Genomic DNA, 13,213 nt, shown 5'->3' with positions numbered 1-13,213 from the left:
AGTCAGTACAAACCGATTGAATTAGATAAAAATTAGTTGAATTAGTGGTTGAAACGGTTGAGTCGAGGTTTTTTAATATCTATTTTCTTTTTCTTTTTTTTTTTAATTTTTAATAATTTTATCGAACCGGTCGAACTAACAAACTAATGACTTGACAGATTCAACCACTGGTTTGATTCTAAAAACATTGATTAGAAGAGATTTTTTTTAAGAAAAAATTACATGATCATTTTAACTGAATTAACACGGTTAACTATTTGAATTAATTTATGATACTATAAAAGTGGTAGGATGGAATTATGCCAAATTAAAGTATGGCAACTAAATCATAAATTCGAACATAGTAAAGGGACCAAAGCCATGAATTGACCATTTGTTTTTGTTTAAGCTTGATATATTAATATTTCTGCCAGAAAGGCCGTAAAGACGACCAACACCGTCTCAATCACATACTCCCTTCTTTGCCCCGACCCCACATCATTCCAGCCATTTCCGTTGTCAAATAGAAAAGCTCAAAAACGACACCGTTAAGAACCTCAAAACGTCCATCATCCATGTGGATGTCCAAGCCTCAGTCGCCGCGCCAGAATCTTTTCTCTTAAATCTCACGATTCGCCGATCCAACTTGCTAACTCGACTCAGCTTGTTTCTCATAGTTAACACAAGAGGGTTAGGGAGATTGTTAAGAGTTACCGATGGCGCTCTCGGCTGCTGATTTGCCTGCCTTATACACGTTGCTAGTCAACTCAATGAGCCAAGACGAGTCCGTTCGCAAACCGGCTGAAGCGGCGCTCTCTCAATCCGAGAACAGACCTGGTTTCTGCTCTTGCCTCATGGTATTTATTTATCTTTCCTTATTTTGCATTTCCTAAAATGCATTTGAAATCTGTGCGCATTTAAGCTGGAAACTTTTCTTCTGTGTTTTTTTTAGGAAGTGATTACAGCGAAAGATTTAGTATCTCAAGTAGATATTCGATTGATGGCCTCTGTATATTTCAAGAACAGTATTAATCGGTATTGGAGAAAGAGACGCGATTCCTCGTAAGATATACGCTATTCTTTCATGCATTTGATTCATATATGAGTACGAACTTCAAATTTGAGGATTTACTTTTCATTTTAACTCATCCGAAACTGCATTTGCCTTCTTTTCGTAGCAAATCCCGCCCTACAAGCTGATAAAGAGTGTTTTAACTGTTTTCCTTTATTTATTTCTTATAATCAAATATATATGTTTCCTTAATGACCTGAAATTTTGTATTCAGGGGGATAAGCAGCGAAGAGAAACAACATTTAAAGCAAAAATTGTTGTCACACTTAAGAGAAGAAAATAATCAGGTATTTCTCCCAAGTTCATCCTTTTATTGGTAAATGATTTATGTGCACAATGTTTTTTAACTATAACATGGGGGCTAGGACTTAGGAATGCTGCAATTTGATTGGATTTAAGTTGTCTACTAGTTGCTTCTGGTATATATTCCTCTTGGCATGGTGGCCTGTAATTTCTTTTGAGTTTGCGAGCTTTAATATCTGTCTTTTGCATTTTTTTCCCTGATACAGATTGCTCAAATGCTAGCGGTCCTCATTTCCAAAATTGCTCGTTTTGATTATCCTCGGGAGTGGTATATATCTTCAGTCGTTAGACTGATTAGTATTCATAGATGTGCTTTCCTGCTTAATTGAGCTAGAATATGTTTTTCTTTTTTCCTGCATTATTGGATTTCTCAAATGATTCCCTTTTGTAGCTAATGATATATATTGGTTTGTTGGTATATGATTTTAGGCCAGAGCTGTTCTCTTTTCTAGCACAGCAGCTTCAATCAGCCGATGTTCTTACCTCACACAGGATTTTTATGATTCTCTTCAGAACTTTGAAGGAATTATCCACAAAACGCCTTACTGCAGACCAAAGGACTTTTGCTGAGGTATGCTGTTATTGAAACATCTTGCTTTTGTATAAGTTCCCCCTAAATCGAGGTCATGTGGTAGTCTTCCAATTTCTTGAGCCCCCTCTTATTTAAATGAAGGTAGATGCTACCCTGTCTGTTTGCATAAGCTTGGCTAGCATTGATTTGAAAAGCACTCTTATGCTAGCGAATATATGCATTTAGTACTGTAGTTAGTGGCTTCTACATTCTGTCTTATTAGTACTTCATTTCTGTGCTCCAGTCTTCTCTCAGATATTATTGTCTACCCAGTTTAGGATCAAATTAGTTTTATTTTTCAAATTATAGTTCTGTTCTATAGACTGGAAGACTCTGACTTGGAAACTTTCTTGGCAGATATCCTCCCATTTATTTGAGTTTTGCTGGCGTCTTTGGCAAAGTGATATACAAACAATATTGCATGGTTTTTCTACAATCAGTCAGAGTTATGGTTCTAGTGCTGTGGAGCAGCATCATGATGACCTTTATCTAACATGTGAAAGATGGTTGTTTTGTCTAAAGATTATATGTCAGTTAGTGATTTCAGGGTTTCAAAGTGATGCAAAATGTATTCAGGTGCTCGTTACTTCTTTCTCTTTCCTTAGAAAATTTAGATTTTATAGTCAATTGCCATTTCATTCCTTCGCCTCCCCCCCCCCTTTCTCTGGCAATTTGGAATGAGAGTATATCATTTAAATGCCTCATTTTGCAGGAGATAAGACCAGTCAAAGAGGTGTCTCCTGTGCTTTTGAATGCTGCTCAATCATTTCTTCCATACTGTAAGATTGCTTGTTATTGACAGTAAATTTTGGTCCCAGATATAGAAAAAAAAAGCAGATTTATATGTATTAGATCTTTAGCAGTTCTCCTTAAGAAAATGGCAATTAGCATGTCCCGTCAAAAGAGTTCTCAATTAACCAAAAAAAAGAAGCAATCATTACAAGTAACATACTCATTATTTAAAAGTCTCCCCTGCTTTCTTTTATCCAAGGCCCTTTCATGATTTGAGGGTGTGCCGCTTGCAATTTTTTTGCATATAAAACTACTTCAAGTTCTTTGGTGTATTTTAATTTCTGTTTTTTTTTTTCATTCAAAACTAGGTAGCCCCTTGGAATATTTTATTCATTCTAATGTGGAGAAACCATCTTTCTTTGTTCTTAAATTGTGATCTTTGTATTGGCTAGGGAAAAAAAGAAGCAACCTATGGTCCCACGCTTTAAAGCTGAAGCTATATCATATACTTGTTGTTAAAAGATTTTGCATGATTAATTTATTTGTATGTGTTACCTTATGTTACAGATACATCTTTTCAGAGTAGACATCCTAAATTTTGGGACTTTATAAAGAAGGCATGTACTAAATTGATGAAGGTTTTAGTTGCAATACAACAGAGGCATCCTTATTCATTTGGTGATACATGTGTTCTTCAACCTGTCCTCAGTTTCTGTTTAAATAAGATAACAGATCCTGAGCCAGATGTATTATCATTTGCACAATTCCTGATTAAGTGTATGGTAATGGTAAAAAGTGTATTGGAATGTAAAGAATATAAACCAAGTCTTACCGGACGGGTTATGGATGAGAACTCTGTTACGCTAGAGCAGATGAAGAAAAACAATTCTAATGCTGTTGCTGGTGTTTTGACTTCCCTTCTGCCTAAGGAACGGATAGTACTTTTATGCAACGTATTAATAAGGAGGTAATTACCTTTTCACCTTTGCTTGTCTTTATCAGTTTTTTTTGGCTGTTGCACAGTATGATGTTTCCTTTTCCATCCCCCTTCTGAACCACACTTGTGGGGAGGAAAGAGAAAACTATTCAGAAAACCATGGTTAAAATTAATATTTTTTAATTACCTTTTGTTAGCATGTCTTTACACCTGTTCTGCCTAATGTATTAACAGGTATTTTGTTCTGAACTCAAGTGATTTGGAGGAATGGTATGAGAACTCTGAGGCTTTTCACCATGAGCAGGATATGGTTCAGTGGACAGAGAAACTGAGGCCTTGTGCGGAGGCTTTATATATTGTGTTGTTTGAAAATCACAGTCAAGTAGGTGGTAATTTAGTACATATCATTTAGTTTGCTATTATGTTACTATCCTTTCTGTTGTCTTTTGGTTGGCCATTGTTTCATATAGATGCATGAATGCTTATTCTAATCAGTTTGTTATATTTAGCTCCTAGCTCCTATTGTGGTGTCTATCCTTCAAGAGGCAATGAATGGTTGCCCAACTTCGGTGACTGAAATTACTCCAGGGTTACTTCTTAAAGATGCTGCCTACGGCGCTGCTGCTTATGTATATTATGAGCTCTCAAATTACCTGAGCTTCAAAGATTGGTATGTCCATTCTCCAGTATGATATATTTGGTGTCTAGTCACTTGATAATTTTGCTGTGGATATACTTGCTCTAACCCTTGGTTGTTTGGGGTTGTTTTTTATCTTCTTTTGGGATGGGGCATTGTTTGTATTTTATTATTTTTACCAGATAATGATAATCCAAGAAACGTAGGAAACAATATTTAGTTTTTATTTTGGGGCTCAATAAACATCATTTAGTTGCTTCCTTTTTAAAATTTATCCTTGGTTCAGTTTTTTAGTTTTTAAAGAATTGCACTTATTGCATTGTGAATAAATAAACTGGTATGATCTTCTTAGTTTCAGTAGGAAGTACTTTTTCTCAAACAATCCTGGATTGCAGGTTTGATGGTGCTTTATCCCTTGAACTTTCTAATGATCATCCAAATATGCGCATCATCCACCGGAAAGTTGCACTAATATTGGGACAATGGGTTTCTGAGGTAACATAATTATACTTCTAAACATATCTATATCTTGTCCAAACGTTCTTTCTATGATCTGTATGTATGTTTGTATGCATGCATGCCACAGCGGCATGTTGTGGCTTTCATCAGTATAGCATATGACCAATAGTTTTCAGGTCAGAAGCTTGTAAATCATCATTGAATCTTTAGCTCTCACAATATGATGGTTGCTAAACCTTTTAATATCTGACGTGGTAGATTTCTAATTGAGCCCTGAAGTCTGTTCCCCTCACAGAAGAAGCTAGTGATTCAGAACAAACCATAACTCTAAAACCCTTCGCACTTGATCCTGTTCCATTTGCTGCAACACTAGAAATAGAGTATATAAATCAAAGGCAGAGTTTGGATAAGTGCCACTGCCGATTTGGTGTGCATTGAATAAGTGATTTTACATGAACTTAATCTGGTTTATGTCTTCATAGTAGAAGAATGATGCATTTTGAGTCTGGAATTAGTAATGTCGATATAATACTGTGCATTATTTGTTATTCCTCTTCAATTTCTACTTTGGTTGCTGCAGGAAATTACTCATAATGATTCTTTTCTGATGTTTGCATCCATGCAGATTAAGAACGACACAAAGAGGCCTGTATACTGTGCCTTGATACGGTTGTTACAGGACAAAGATCTATCTGTGAGGGTATGTTCTAGAAGTTTGCTTGTCCTTTTTCATCATGTTTCCCTGCTCTCTCTGCCTCTTAATAATAATCTATTTATGAAGGTTATTGTACTTCACTCACTGTGTTGTATGTTGTTTTAGCTGGCTGCCTGCAGATCTTTGTGTTTACATGTTGAAGATGCAAGCTTTTCAGAGCAAGATTTTTCTGATCTACTTCCTGTTTGCTGGGTTTCATGTTTTAATTTGGTCAAAGAGGTTCAAGAGTTTGATTCGAAGGTAATTCTGCTGTTGTTTGTTGTTGTCCACTACTTGCTTAGGCATTTTTTTTCCTTTATTGTTTTTAGAAAAAAGACTAATGTATCTTATCAGATTGTGGAAAATTTCTGGAATCTATACTCAGAGCTTTGGAATTTCTTTAATGCATGCATGATATCTGATGAAAAGTTGAATAGATGTGAACTTTAGCTTTTTCTATTGATGTGCTTTGCCTGTTCCCTATTAAGATCATATTGTAATGATTTGTTTAGGAAATATAGGTTCTCAAATGTGACATGCAAATTCTGGTATTGGGAGAGTCTGTCCAGATTTAAATCTGAGTCTTTGTTTGTGTTTCTATTTGTGCTTGCACTTGTATATGCTGCCTAGTATATTCCTGACATTCAACTTCACATGGTGCTGCTTTTCACCTAAATTTCAGGTCCAGGTTTTAAATTTGATTTCTGTTCTTCTGGGCCATGTCAATGAAGTCATTCCATACGCTAACAACTTGATGCAGTTTTTCCAGATGGTATTGTTGTTACTGCTTTAGTTTCTTCTCTGACAGTTTCTTATGCTTAGTTGTTGACAGTATAAGTACAAAGGGTTTTTAACAGGGAACCATTTTACCAAATCAGATAATTACTAATTTCAGAAATTGCTGTTGTGAAACATGGTGCAAATTTTGCTGCCATGCATGATTAAGTGCTCAACTTAACTATTAGTGATTAGAATTGGAATGCTGAGCCAAATTCGAGTGTATGGGTGTTAATTAACTTGGCTACTCATGCAGACATGCCATGGATTGTATTTATCTGCTGTTCTTTTAAAATATATCTTCTTTTAATTTGCTTGAACCTCTCAATATGAAAAGGTTTGGGAGGAATCTTCCGGTGAAAGCCTTTTACAGATACAGCTTCTTATTGCTTTGCGGAACTTTGTGGTTGCACTTGGGTACCAATCACCTAGTTGCTATGCAATGCTCCTGCCCATTCTTCAAAAGGGGATTGATATAAATGGCCCAGATGAACTCAATCTTCTGGAGGATAGCATGCTGGTGAGACTACTGCCCGGAAACATTGATCATTTATTTGGCTGTCTTTACTGTCAACATCTTGTGCTAAATGTTCTCATCTCTGCAGCTATGGGAGGCTACAATTTCTCATGCACCTACAATGGTGCCTCAACTCTTAGCATATTTCCCATGCCTTGTGGAAATATTGGAAAGAAACTTTGACCAGTTACAGGTTAGACTTCTTGGATAATTTCTGTCCTTGTTAGGTCAGAGCTTTCATTTCCCTTTTTGTATTGTTTCTCAAGAAAGTAGGATTTCAATGTCTCCTTTAAAAAAGGTGTAGGTATGTATGGTCCTGGATTGTCTACTATTGCATTTGGTGCTTTAGGTTTTTATATTGCGTCATAAATCATTGTTTGCAGCTCACCTACCCATCTCCCTCCCTCCCTCAATCTTATATTGATCTTAATATGCTTGCAGGTTGCAGTTGATATTACTGAAGGTTACATCATTTTGGGTGGAAGAGAATTTCTTAGCATGCATGCTTCCAGTGTAGCTAGACTTCTAGATCTCATTGTTGGAAATGTCAATGATAGAGGGCTACTTTCAACTCTTCCTGTCATTGACATTCTAATACAGGTATTATATAGTAGATTTTCAGCACAGTGGCATCACATAAAAATAGGCCAAATTTCGACGAAGCCAGTAGCAGTATGTGTATATTGAATTTTCTCCCCACATAATATCCATTGAAAAAGTTTTAATAATGAATACAGACATGACCACAAGCATACCATTGTGTATGTATGCTTGCAGCTCATTGTTTCCATATACAAGGTTGTCATTGTATACTATCTTGGTAATATAATGTGCTGGCTGTCCTGCTTTTTGTCATACCTACAAACCATGACATCCCATAATGTGAAACCTTTGATGCTAAACACCTACTTTCATTTTAACTCTATTATTACAATGTTACATCTTACCGGCAAATGCATTCTCGAATGTTCATGTTTCAAAGAGAGTGCTACTTGTTTCTTTATCAGTTTTGCTCTAAGAGAACATTAATTCACATTATTTGACATATATGATGTAATTATAGTGAAGAGTTCTGGAGAGAAGAGTCTTACTCAAATCTAGTCATATCAGCTGTAATCAAGAACATATGCCAGGGAACAATAACATGAGAACCAGGGTGGTTTAGTTTTTATATATGGTTGTATATATGAACTGAGTATTTACCACTGGGCTTTGCATCCTTAAGTTCACTGTTGTTCATGAATAGGGTGGTTATTCCTTAAATTGCTAAAAGAGCAGTAAAATTGTTTGCTCGGATGATAGATTTGTTTACTGATGACCATGGAGGTTTAAAATCATTAAAACTGTGTTGGACCCGAGAAACTCAATCAGTTTTAGTAACTGCTCATCTTTTTGCTATTTTGTAGTGCTTTCCCACGGAAGTGCCTCCGTTAATCAGCAGTACTTTACAAGTAAGCATGGTTCTTTATCGATCGAGATTTTCTATCATTCTTGTCCACAGTTATATTTGCTGTGATATGTGCATTTTCATGACATCTAATTCTTGCTACCCTTTGTTAAATGTCGGCAGAAATTGGTTGTTATTTGCCTATGCGGAGGAGACGACAAGGATCCCTTAAAGACAGCAGTTAAAGCATCTTCAGCTGCTATCCTAGCTAGGATTTGGGTGATGAATACCAACTATCTTGCACAACTAACATCAGAACCTTCTCTTTCTTCACTACTGCAGCAGACTGGTGTAGCTATTGAAGATAATATTCTTCTTTGCCTGGTTGACATATGGCTTGACAAGGTTAGCAGAAGATATATTCCTACAAAGTAGACAATAGTAGTTGGTTTGTTAGTGTTCTCAGCTGTTTGCATTGATGTTTTAACTCGAAAATAATCAAAGAAATAAAAAATTTATAAAAAAACTGATTTTTTTTTACTATCTAGAGGTTTTATGCTTTGGTTAGGATTGTGAATTGGGTAACTAGAGTTGGTCTGGCAGGCTTCATCAGGTTAATTTTTGCTTTTATCATTATCTTTGCATGTTTATACAGGTAGACAATGTATCTTCACACCAGAAGAAAACATTTGGCCTAGCACTTTCCATAATTTTGACATTAAGGCTGCCTCAGGTTCTGGACAAACTTGATCAGATACTAAGGTACAAGCTCAATCTTGGTTTTGATGTATATCTGCAGCTGAGCATTGGATAACATTTAATTATTGCAATGGTGATAAACTTTATGCAGTGTCTGCACCAGTGTAATCTTGGGAGGGACTGATGACTTATCTGAGGAAGTGTCAAGGTTATCATAATATAAAATTTAGTTGGGTGGAGATTTAACATTAGAGATTCATTACCAATTTCATTCTCAATTTTTGCTAATACATTGCAGTGGCGATACCTTGAGCTCTAGCAGGATTCATGGTGAGGACTCGCTTCCTAGTAAGGAGTTAAGGAGAAGACAGGTTAACATTCTTTAGTCAAATCATTCACCAAGTTTTATATATCTATTTACCTAAGTATTTATGATGGATCGGTTTTGCCATCATTCAGATCAAGCTCTCAGACCCTATCAACCAATTGTCATTGGAAAACTCGGTGAGGGAAAATCTTCAAACATGTTCTGCCCTTCATGGGGAGTCATTTAATTCTGCTATGGCTAGAATGCATCCTGCCGCTTTCACACAATTGAAACAGGCACTGAAGATGCCGTAGGCTGCCCCTGATATAGTTTTGTATCAACCGAGGTCCTTTTTTTTCTGGGCTATTTTGTTTCAACTTTTCCAAAGATTGAGAAAACTATTTTGGTAAGTTTTTCCAATCTTCTTAAATACCCTATTTACTTATTCATGAATTCTTTGTACTAGGGATTTTTCTGCATCTAATTTTATGCTTATTTTTCTCTTTATTTTCCCCCCCATTCCAGGTGTTTTTCTTGAGGTGGGTTTGGTGGTTTTTGGATTCTTTTATAAATTTCTGCTATGGCTGCCTGCATGGTGAGTTGTTGATTTCTTCGTGTTGTTAAAATTTGCCTCATTTATCACGTGGAGCAACAATTAAACTCTGTAAATAGAACTGGAAATGAAAAGAGAAGGGGCGGGGGAAATTAAATTTCTGATACTGAGGGCCTCAATGAGTTTGAATTTCATTAAGCATTTTTTAATATATATTACAGTTGTAAAAATAGGAAAACGCATATTTGTATTATGAAGTATGTAAGGTATTTATAGTGGGTTTTATTGGAGACCTTTAAAGAGTTCATCCACTTCCATACACATAAAATCTCTTTTCAGAATTCAAAACTCCTTTCTTGTTACTCGAATTAATCAAAAGCCTCTTATTCCAAATTTACTTGAAAATTCAAATTGAAGATCTATAATCTATAATATAAAGTTTGATGGCTATTAAAGAAAATGGAAACCAAGTTATCTCTAATTTGATTTAATTAAAGGCTTCTTTTTTAAAAATAAATTACATATATTTAACTATTTTCACTCATCTGTATATAAAATATTTTTTTATATTATACAAATAATTGTAAATTAAATAAAAATAGAATTTGATTACAATTTTTTGTTTGGTAACAGAGACGAACCAAACTAAATTTAATAAAACCGAACCCCATATTATAGTTTTCTTGACCAATTCACATGAAACAAAAATAAAAACATCGAACCAAATCAAGAAGTAAAACCATCTACTACGGTCAACATTAACCTCTGAACCCTATGGGAAAGAATCCAATTAATGTAAATGTAGATGCTCTTATTTTCAAGCTCAACTTTCTTATCTTCCTTGTTCTTGGAGGCAGCTGTCCTTTCTACTTGTTCCTTTCCGTAACTGTTATTTTCTCCAACATTCATTCAACTTCTCGAGGAGATCAGCAGTCCTTGACTTTCATCAACCTTTTCAACCATCTTCAACAAGGACTTGCTTGTCGGTGTCACCAAAGCTTACAAAGTTATGCACCAGAACTGGTCTATATATATAAGAGTTCATAAGTGCAAATATAATGTTATAAAGTGGGTTTTTTAATATAAGTTTTCTATTGCCTTTAGCTTCACAAAACAATTAATCCATCACATAAGCTATTACAATTTTTGTAATGTGTTGTCTATAATCATATACACATATTATAACTTTTATAATGTTTTGTGTAATATTGAAGAGTTTACTTTTTCCAAAATTTTCTCTCAAACACAGAGATCACTCCCACTAGAATTTTTAGGACAGCATACAAGACAAAAAGGTGAAGTGTGTACGCGTCGATGTAAAGATTCGTTGGCAATGTGAAAAGGTAATAAATGGTGGGTTTTGAGGTGCCTTTGTTGCAATGCAGAATGCCAAAAAACAATATGAAGGCAGATGCTTTTAATGTGATTCTAATTCTAGGCAATATTTTTAGTTGCATGTTCTTTTAGTAAGATATTATTTTAGTGTGCTATACCTTAAATTTAATTATTAGGATTAAATTTTTAATCATCTTACCTGTAATGGATTGAGTTTGAGATGACTTGCGAGATATATGAATTAAGTTTAGAGACTCAAGGTTATTGTAAGACAAATGTGAGTTAGAAAGATACTAAAATTTATCTTAGAATACTCTGTGATAGTTAAATTACTACAGAATTTTACAAGATTAAGGAATTAAGATAACTTTATAAGTGGATACTAAAATCTGTAGAGAGTGAGAAAGAGGGTTATATTTGGGTATTTATACCTAATTTTTATATTTCTTTAAGGATTACCTAGAGATTGTTAACTAGTTAATTGTTTGGCCATTGCCCAAGGCCATGCCATGTAGATATGCTTATCGAGCAATTTGTTGGCTCTAAAACCTTAGTTGTCAAAAGAATTTTTTTGTCAAGGTAGTTCACCAGTAACTATTTGTCATTTTATGTGATTCGCTTTTAATTATTGATCAAACTAAATGCTTTAAGTTTTTGTGAGCTTGAACTTCTTTTTAAATCGTTTCCTACTTTGATATTGGATTATAACTTTATTTATATGCTAATATACTAATTTTAATGTTTTATTTTTCATTAAAATATTTCAATTAATTTTAATCCCTCAGTCACGTTTTGGACCCAAACTCAAATGTTTGGGGTTTTTGGTTGCTTTTGGCCTACAGTGTTATGAACCATTTAAATGCTTACATAGTTGAGCTTTACGGGTCTAAAAAACCCCCCAGTAAGCCCGCTTAAATTAACTATCTTTTTTCCATACTGGCACTACATGGAAGAAAATTATTTCACATTGTCACCTTCGCGTAGATTTGCCTATGCGCGGGGAGTAAAAAATTTAGACCCATTTTATTGGTCTGGTCTTAAAAATAAGTTTAAAATTTTAATCGAATCTTATCCAAATAAAAATGTATTAAAAATTTTATATTATTTTTCTATAAAAACATAAGACATCAAATAAACTATAAATATTAAAATAAATGTTTCCTAACAAATAGGAAAAATTAAAAAAATATATACTTAAATAACACTAAGATAAGTCCAAGTTAGCAAGCAAATACCTTTAAAATAGTAGCAAAATTAATAATAAAATAAGAGTTACATAATATCCAAGCAATAACAATAAAATAATAACAATATAATAGTGAAATGATAGCAAAACAATAAAAAAAGTAAAAAAAGAGAGTAAAAAACAGCAGTAATTTTTTGTAAATTCAGATTGGGTCAGGCCAAGCCCGAGTTAGAAGAGTATTTTTCGAGCCTATATTTTTACCCATACTTTCTTACTTTCGGAACAGGCAGGGTGGTTGAACAAGTCTACCTTAACTTGGCATTTCTACAAAAGCTTAATATCTCTTTTGGCCCCTATGTTATAGTTAAATGATCACTTTGGTATTTGTACTATTTTCTTATTAGTTTGATTATTTTCATTATGTATAGCTGATACCCTACATATCTCCTTAAAAAAAAAGTTAAACCAACCAATAATATCTTGTGGCATGTAACAAAAATAAAAAAAATCTTAAAATTTTTAAAAAATATAAAAACATTAAAAAAATCCCAAAAAAATCCCAAAAAAATACTAAAACTTAGAAAATTATAAAACCAAAAAAAATTATAATCTATATTTAAAAATTGTAAAAAAAATACTTTTAAAAATTATAAGTTTTAAATTTTCCTTCCTTTGGAATTTAAGGTTTTTACTTTTTTAGAATTTTACTCAAAATTAGAGGAATTTTATGGTATTATTTTTCGAAATTTTAAAATTTATGAAAATTTTTAAATTTTTAAAAAATTTTGCACACAAATTTGAAATATAGATTATGATTCTTTTAGTTTTTATAATTTTTTAAGTTTTAATGATTTTTTGAATTTTAATGATTTTTCTTTAGTTTTGTTATATTTTAAAAAAAATTGACTGTTTTACTTTTTCTTGACACCTCGTAATGTGTGATTGGTTTGTTTAATTTTTCAATGGAAATTTAGGTAGAGATAACGGGATTACAAAATTAAAGTGCAGTGACTAAATTGATAACAAAAATAAAATACAAGGGCCAAAATGATAAAAGTTAATATAGGT

At 33.7% G+C, this 13,213-nt stretch overlaps 1 protein-coding gene across 1 annotated transcript; it reads left to right on the top strand.

Moving 5' to 3' along the window:
• The first annotated feature begins 422 nt into the window (after positions 1-422).
• LOC107899557 (importin-11) lies at positions 423-9,931 on the top strand. The gene is made up of 24 exons (XM_041090756.1): positions 423-836; positions 932-1,041; positions 1,266-1,338; positions 1,561-1,622; positions 1,784-1,925; positions 2,283-2,501; positions 2,638-2,704; positions 3,225-3,624; positions 3,829-3,976; positions 4,104-4,264; positions 4,627-4,726; positions 5,316-5,390; positions 5,511-5,645; positions 6,067-6,156; positions 6,499-6,681; positions 6,767-6,871; positions 7,120-7,278; positions 8,085-8,129; positions 8,249-8,470; positions 8,721-8,827; positions 8,916-8,972; positions 9,063-9,135; positions 9,224-9,477; positions 9,597-9,931. The coding sequence occupies exons 1-23, from the start codon at positions 696-698 to the stop codon at positions 9,383-9,385; spliced, it is 3,036 nt and encodes a 1,011-aa protein (XP_040946690.1). The 5' UTR covers positions 423-695; the 3' UTR covers positions 9,386-9,477; positions 9,597-9,931.
• The last annotated feature ends 3,282 nt before the right edge of the window (positions 9,932-13,213 follow it).

This window comes from Gossypium hirsutum, chromosome D04, assembly GCF_007990345.1.
Source record: "Gossypium hirsutum isolate 1008001.06 chromosome D04, Gossypium_hirsutum_v2.1, whole genome shotgun sequence".
In the NCBI taxonomy this organism is placed as follows: domain Eukaryota; kingdom Viridiplantae; phylum Streptophyta; class Magnoliopsida; order Malvales; family Malvaceae; genus Gossypium; species Gossypium hirsutum.
This window is presented reverse-complemented; position numbering and strand designations above follow the sequence as displayed.

Bases quoted from the DNA above. Each gene is read 5' to 3' on its own strand.
- LOC107899557 (XM_041090756.1), top strand. From the start codon at position 696: ATGGCGCTCTCGGCTGCTGATTTGCCTGCCTTATACACGTTGCTAGTC. The intron at 3,625-3,828 runs GTAATTACCTTT...ATGTATTAACAG, and splicing joins TGCAACGTATTAATAAGGAG to GTATTTTGTTCTGAACTCAA. The intron at 7,279-8,084 runs GTATTATATAGT...GCTATTTTGTAG, and splicing joins TCATTGACATTCTAATACAG to TGCTTTCCCACGGAAGTGCC.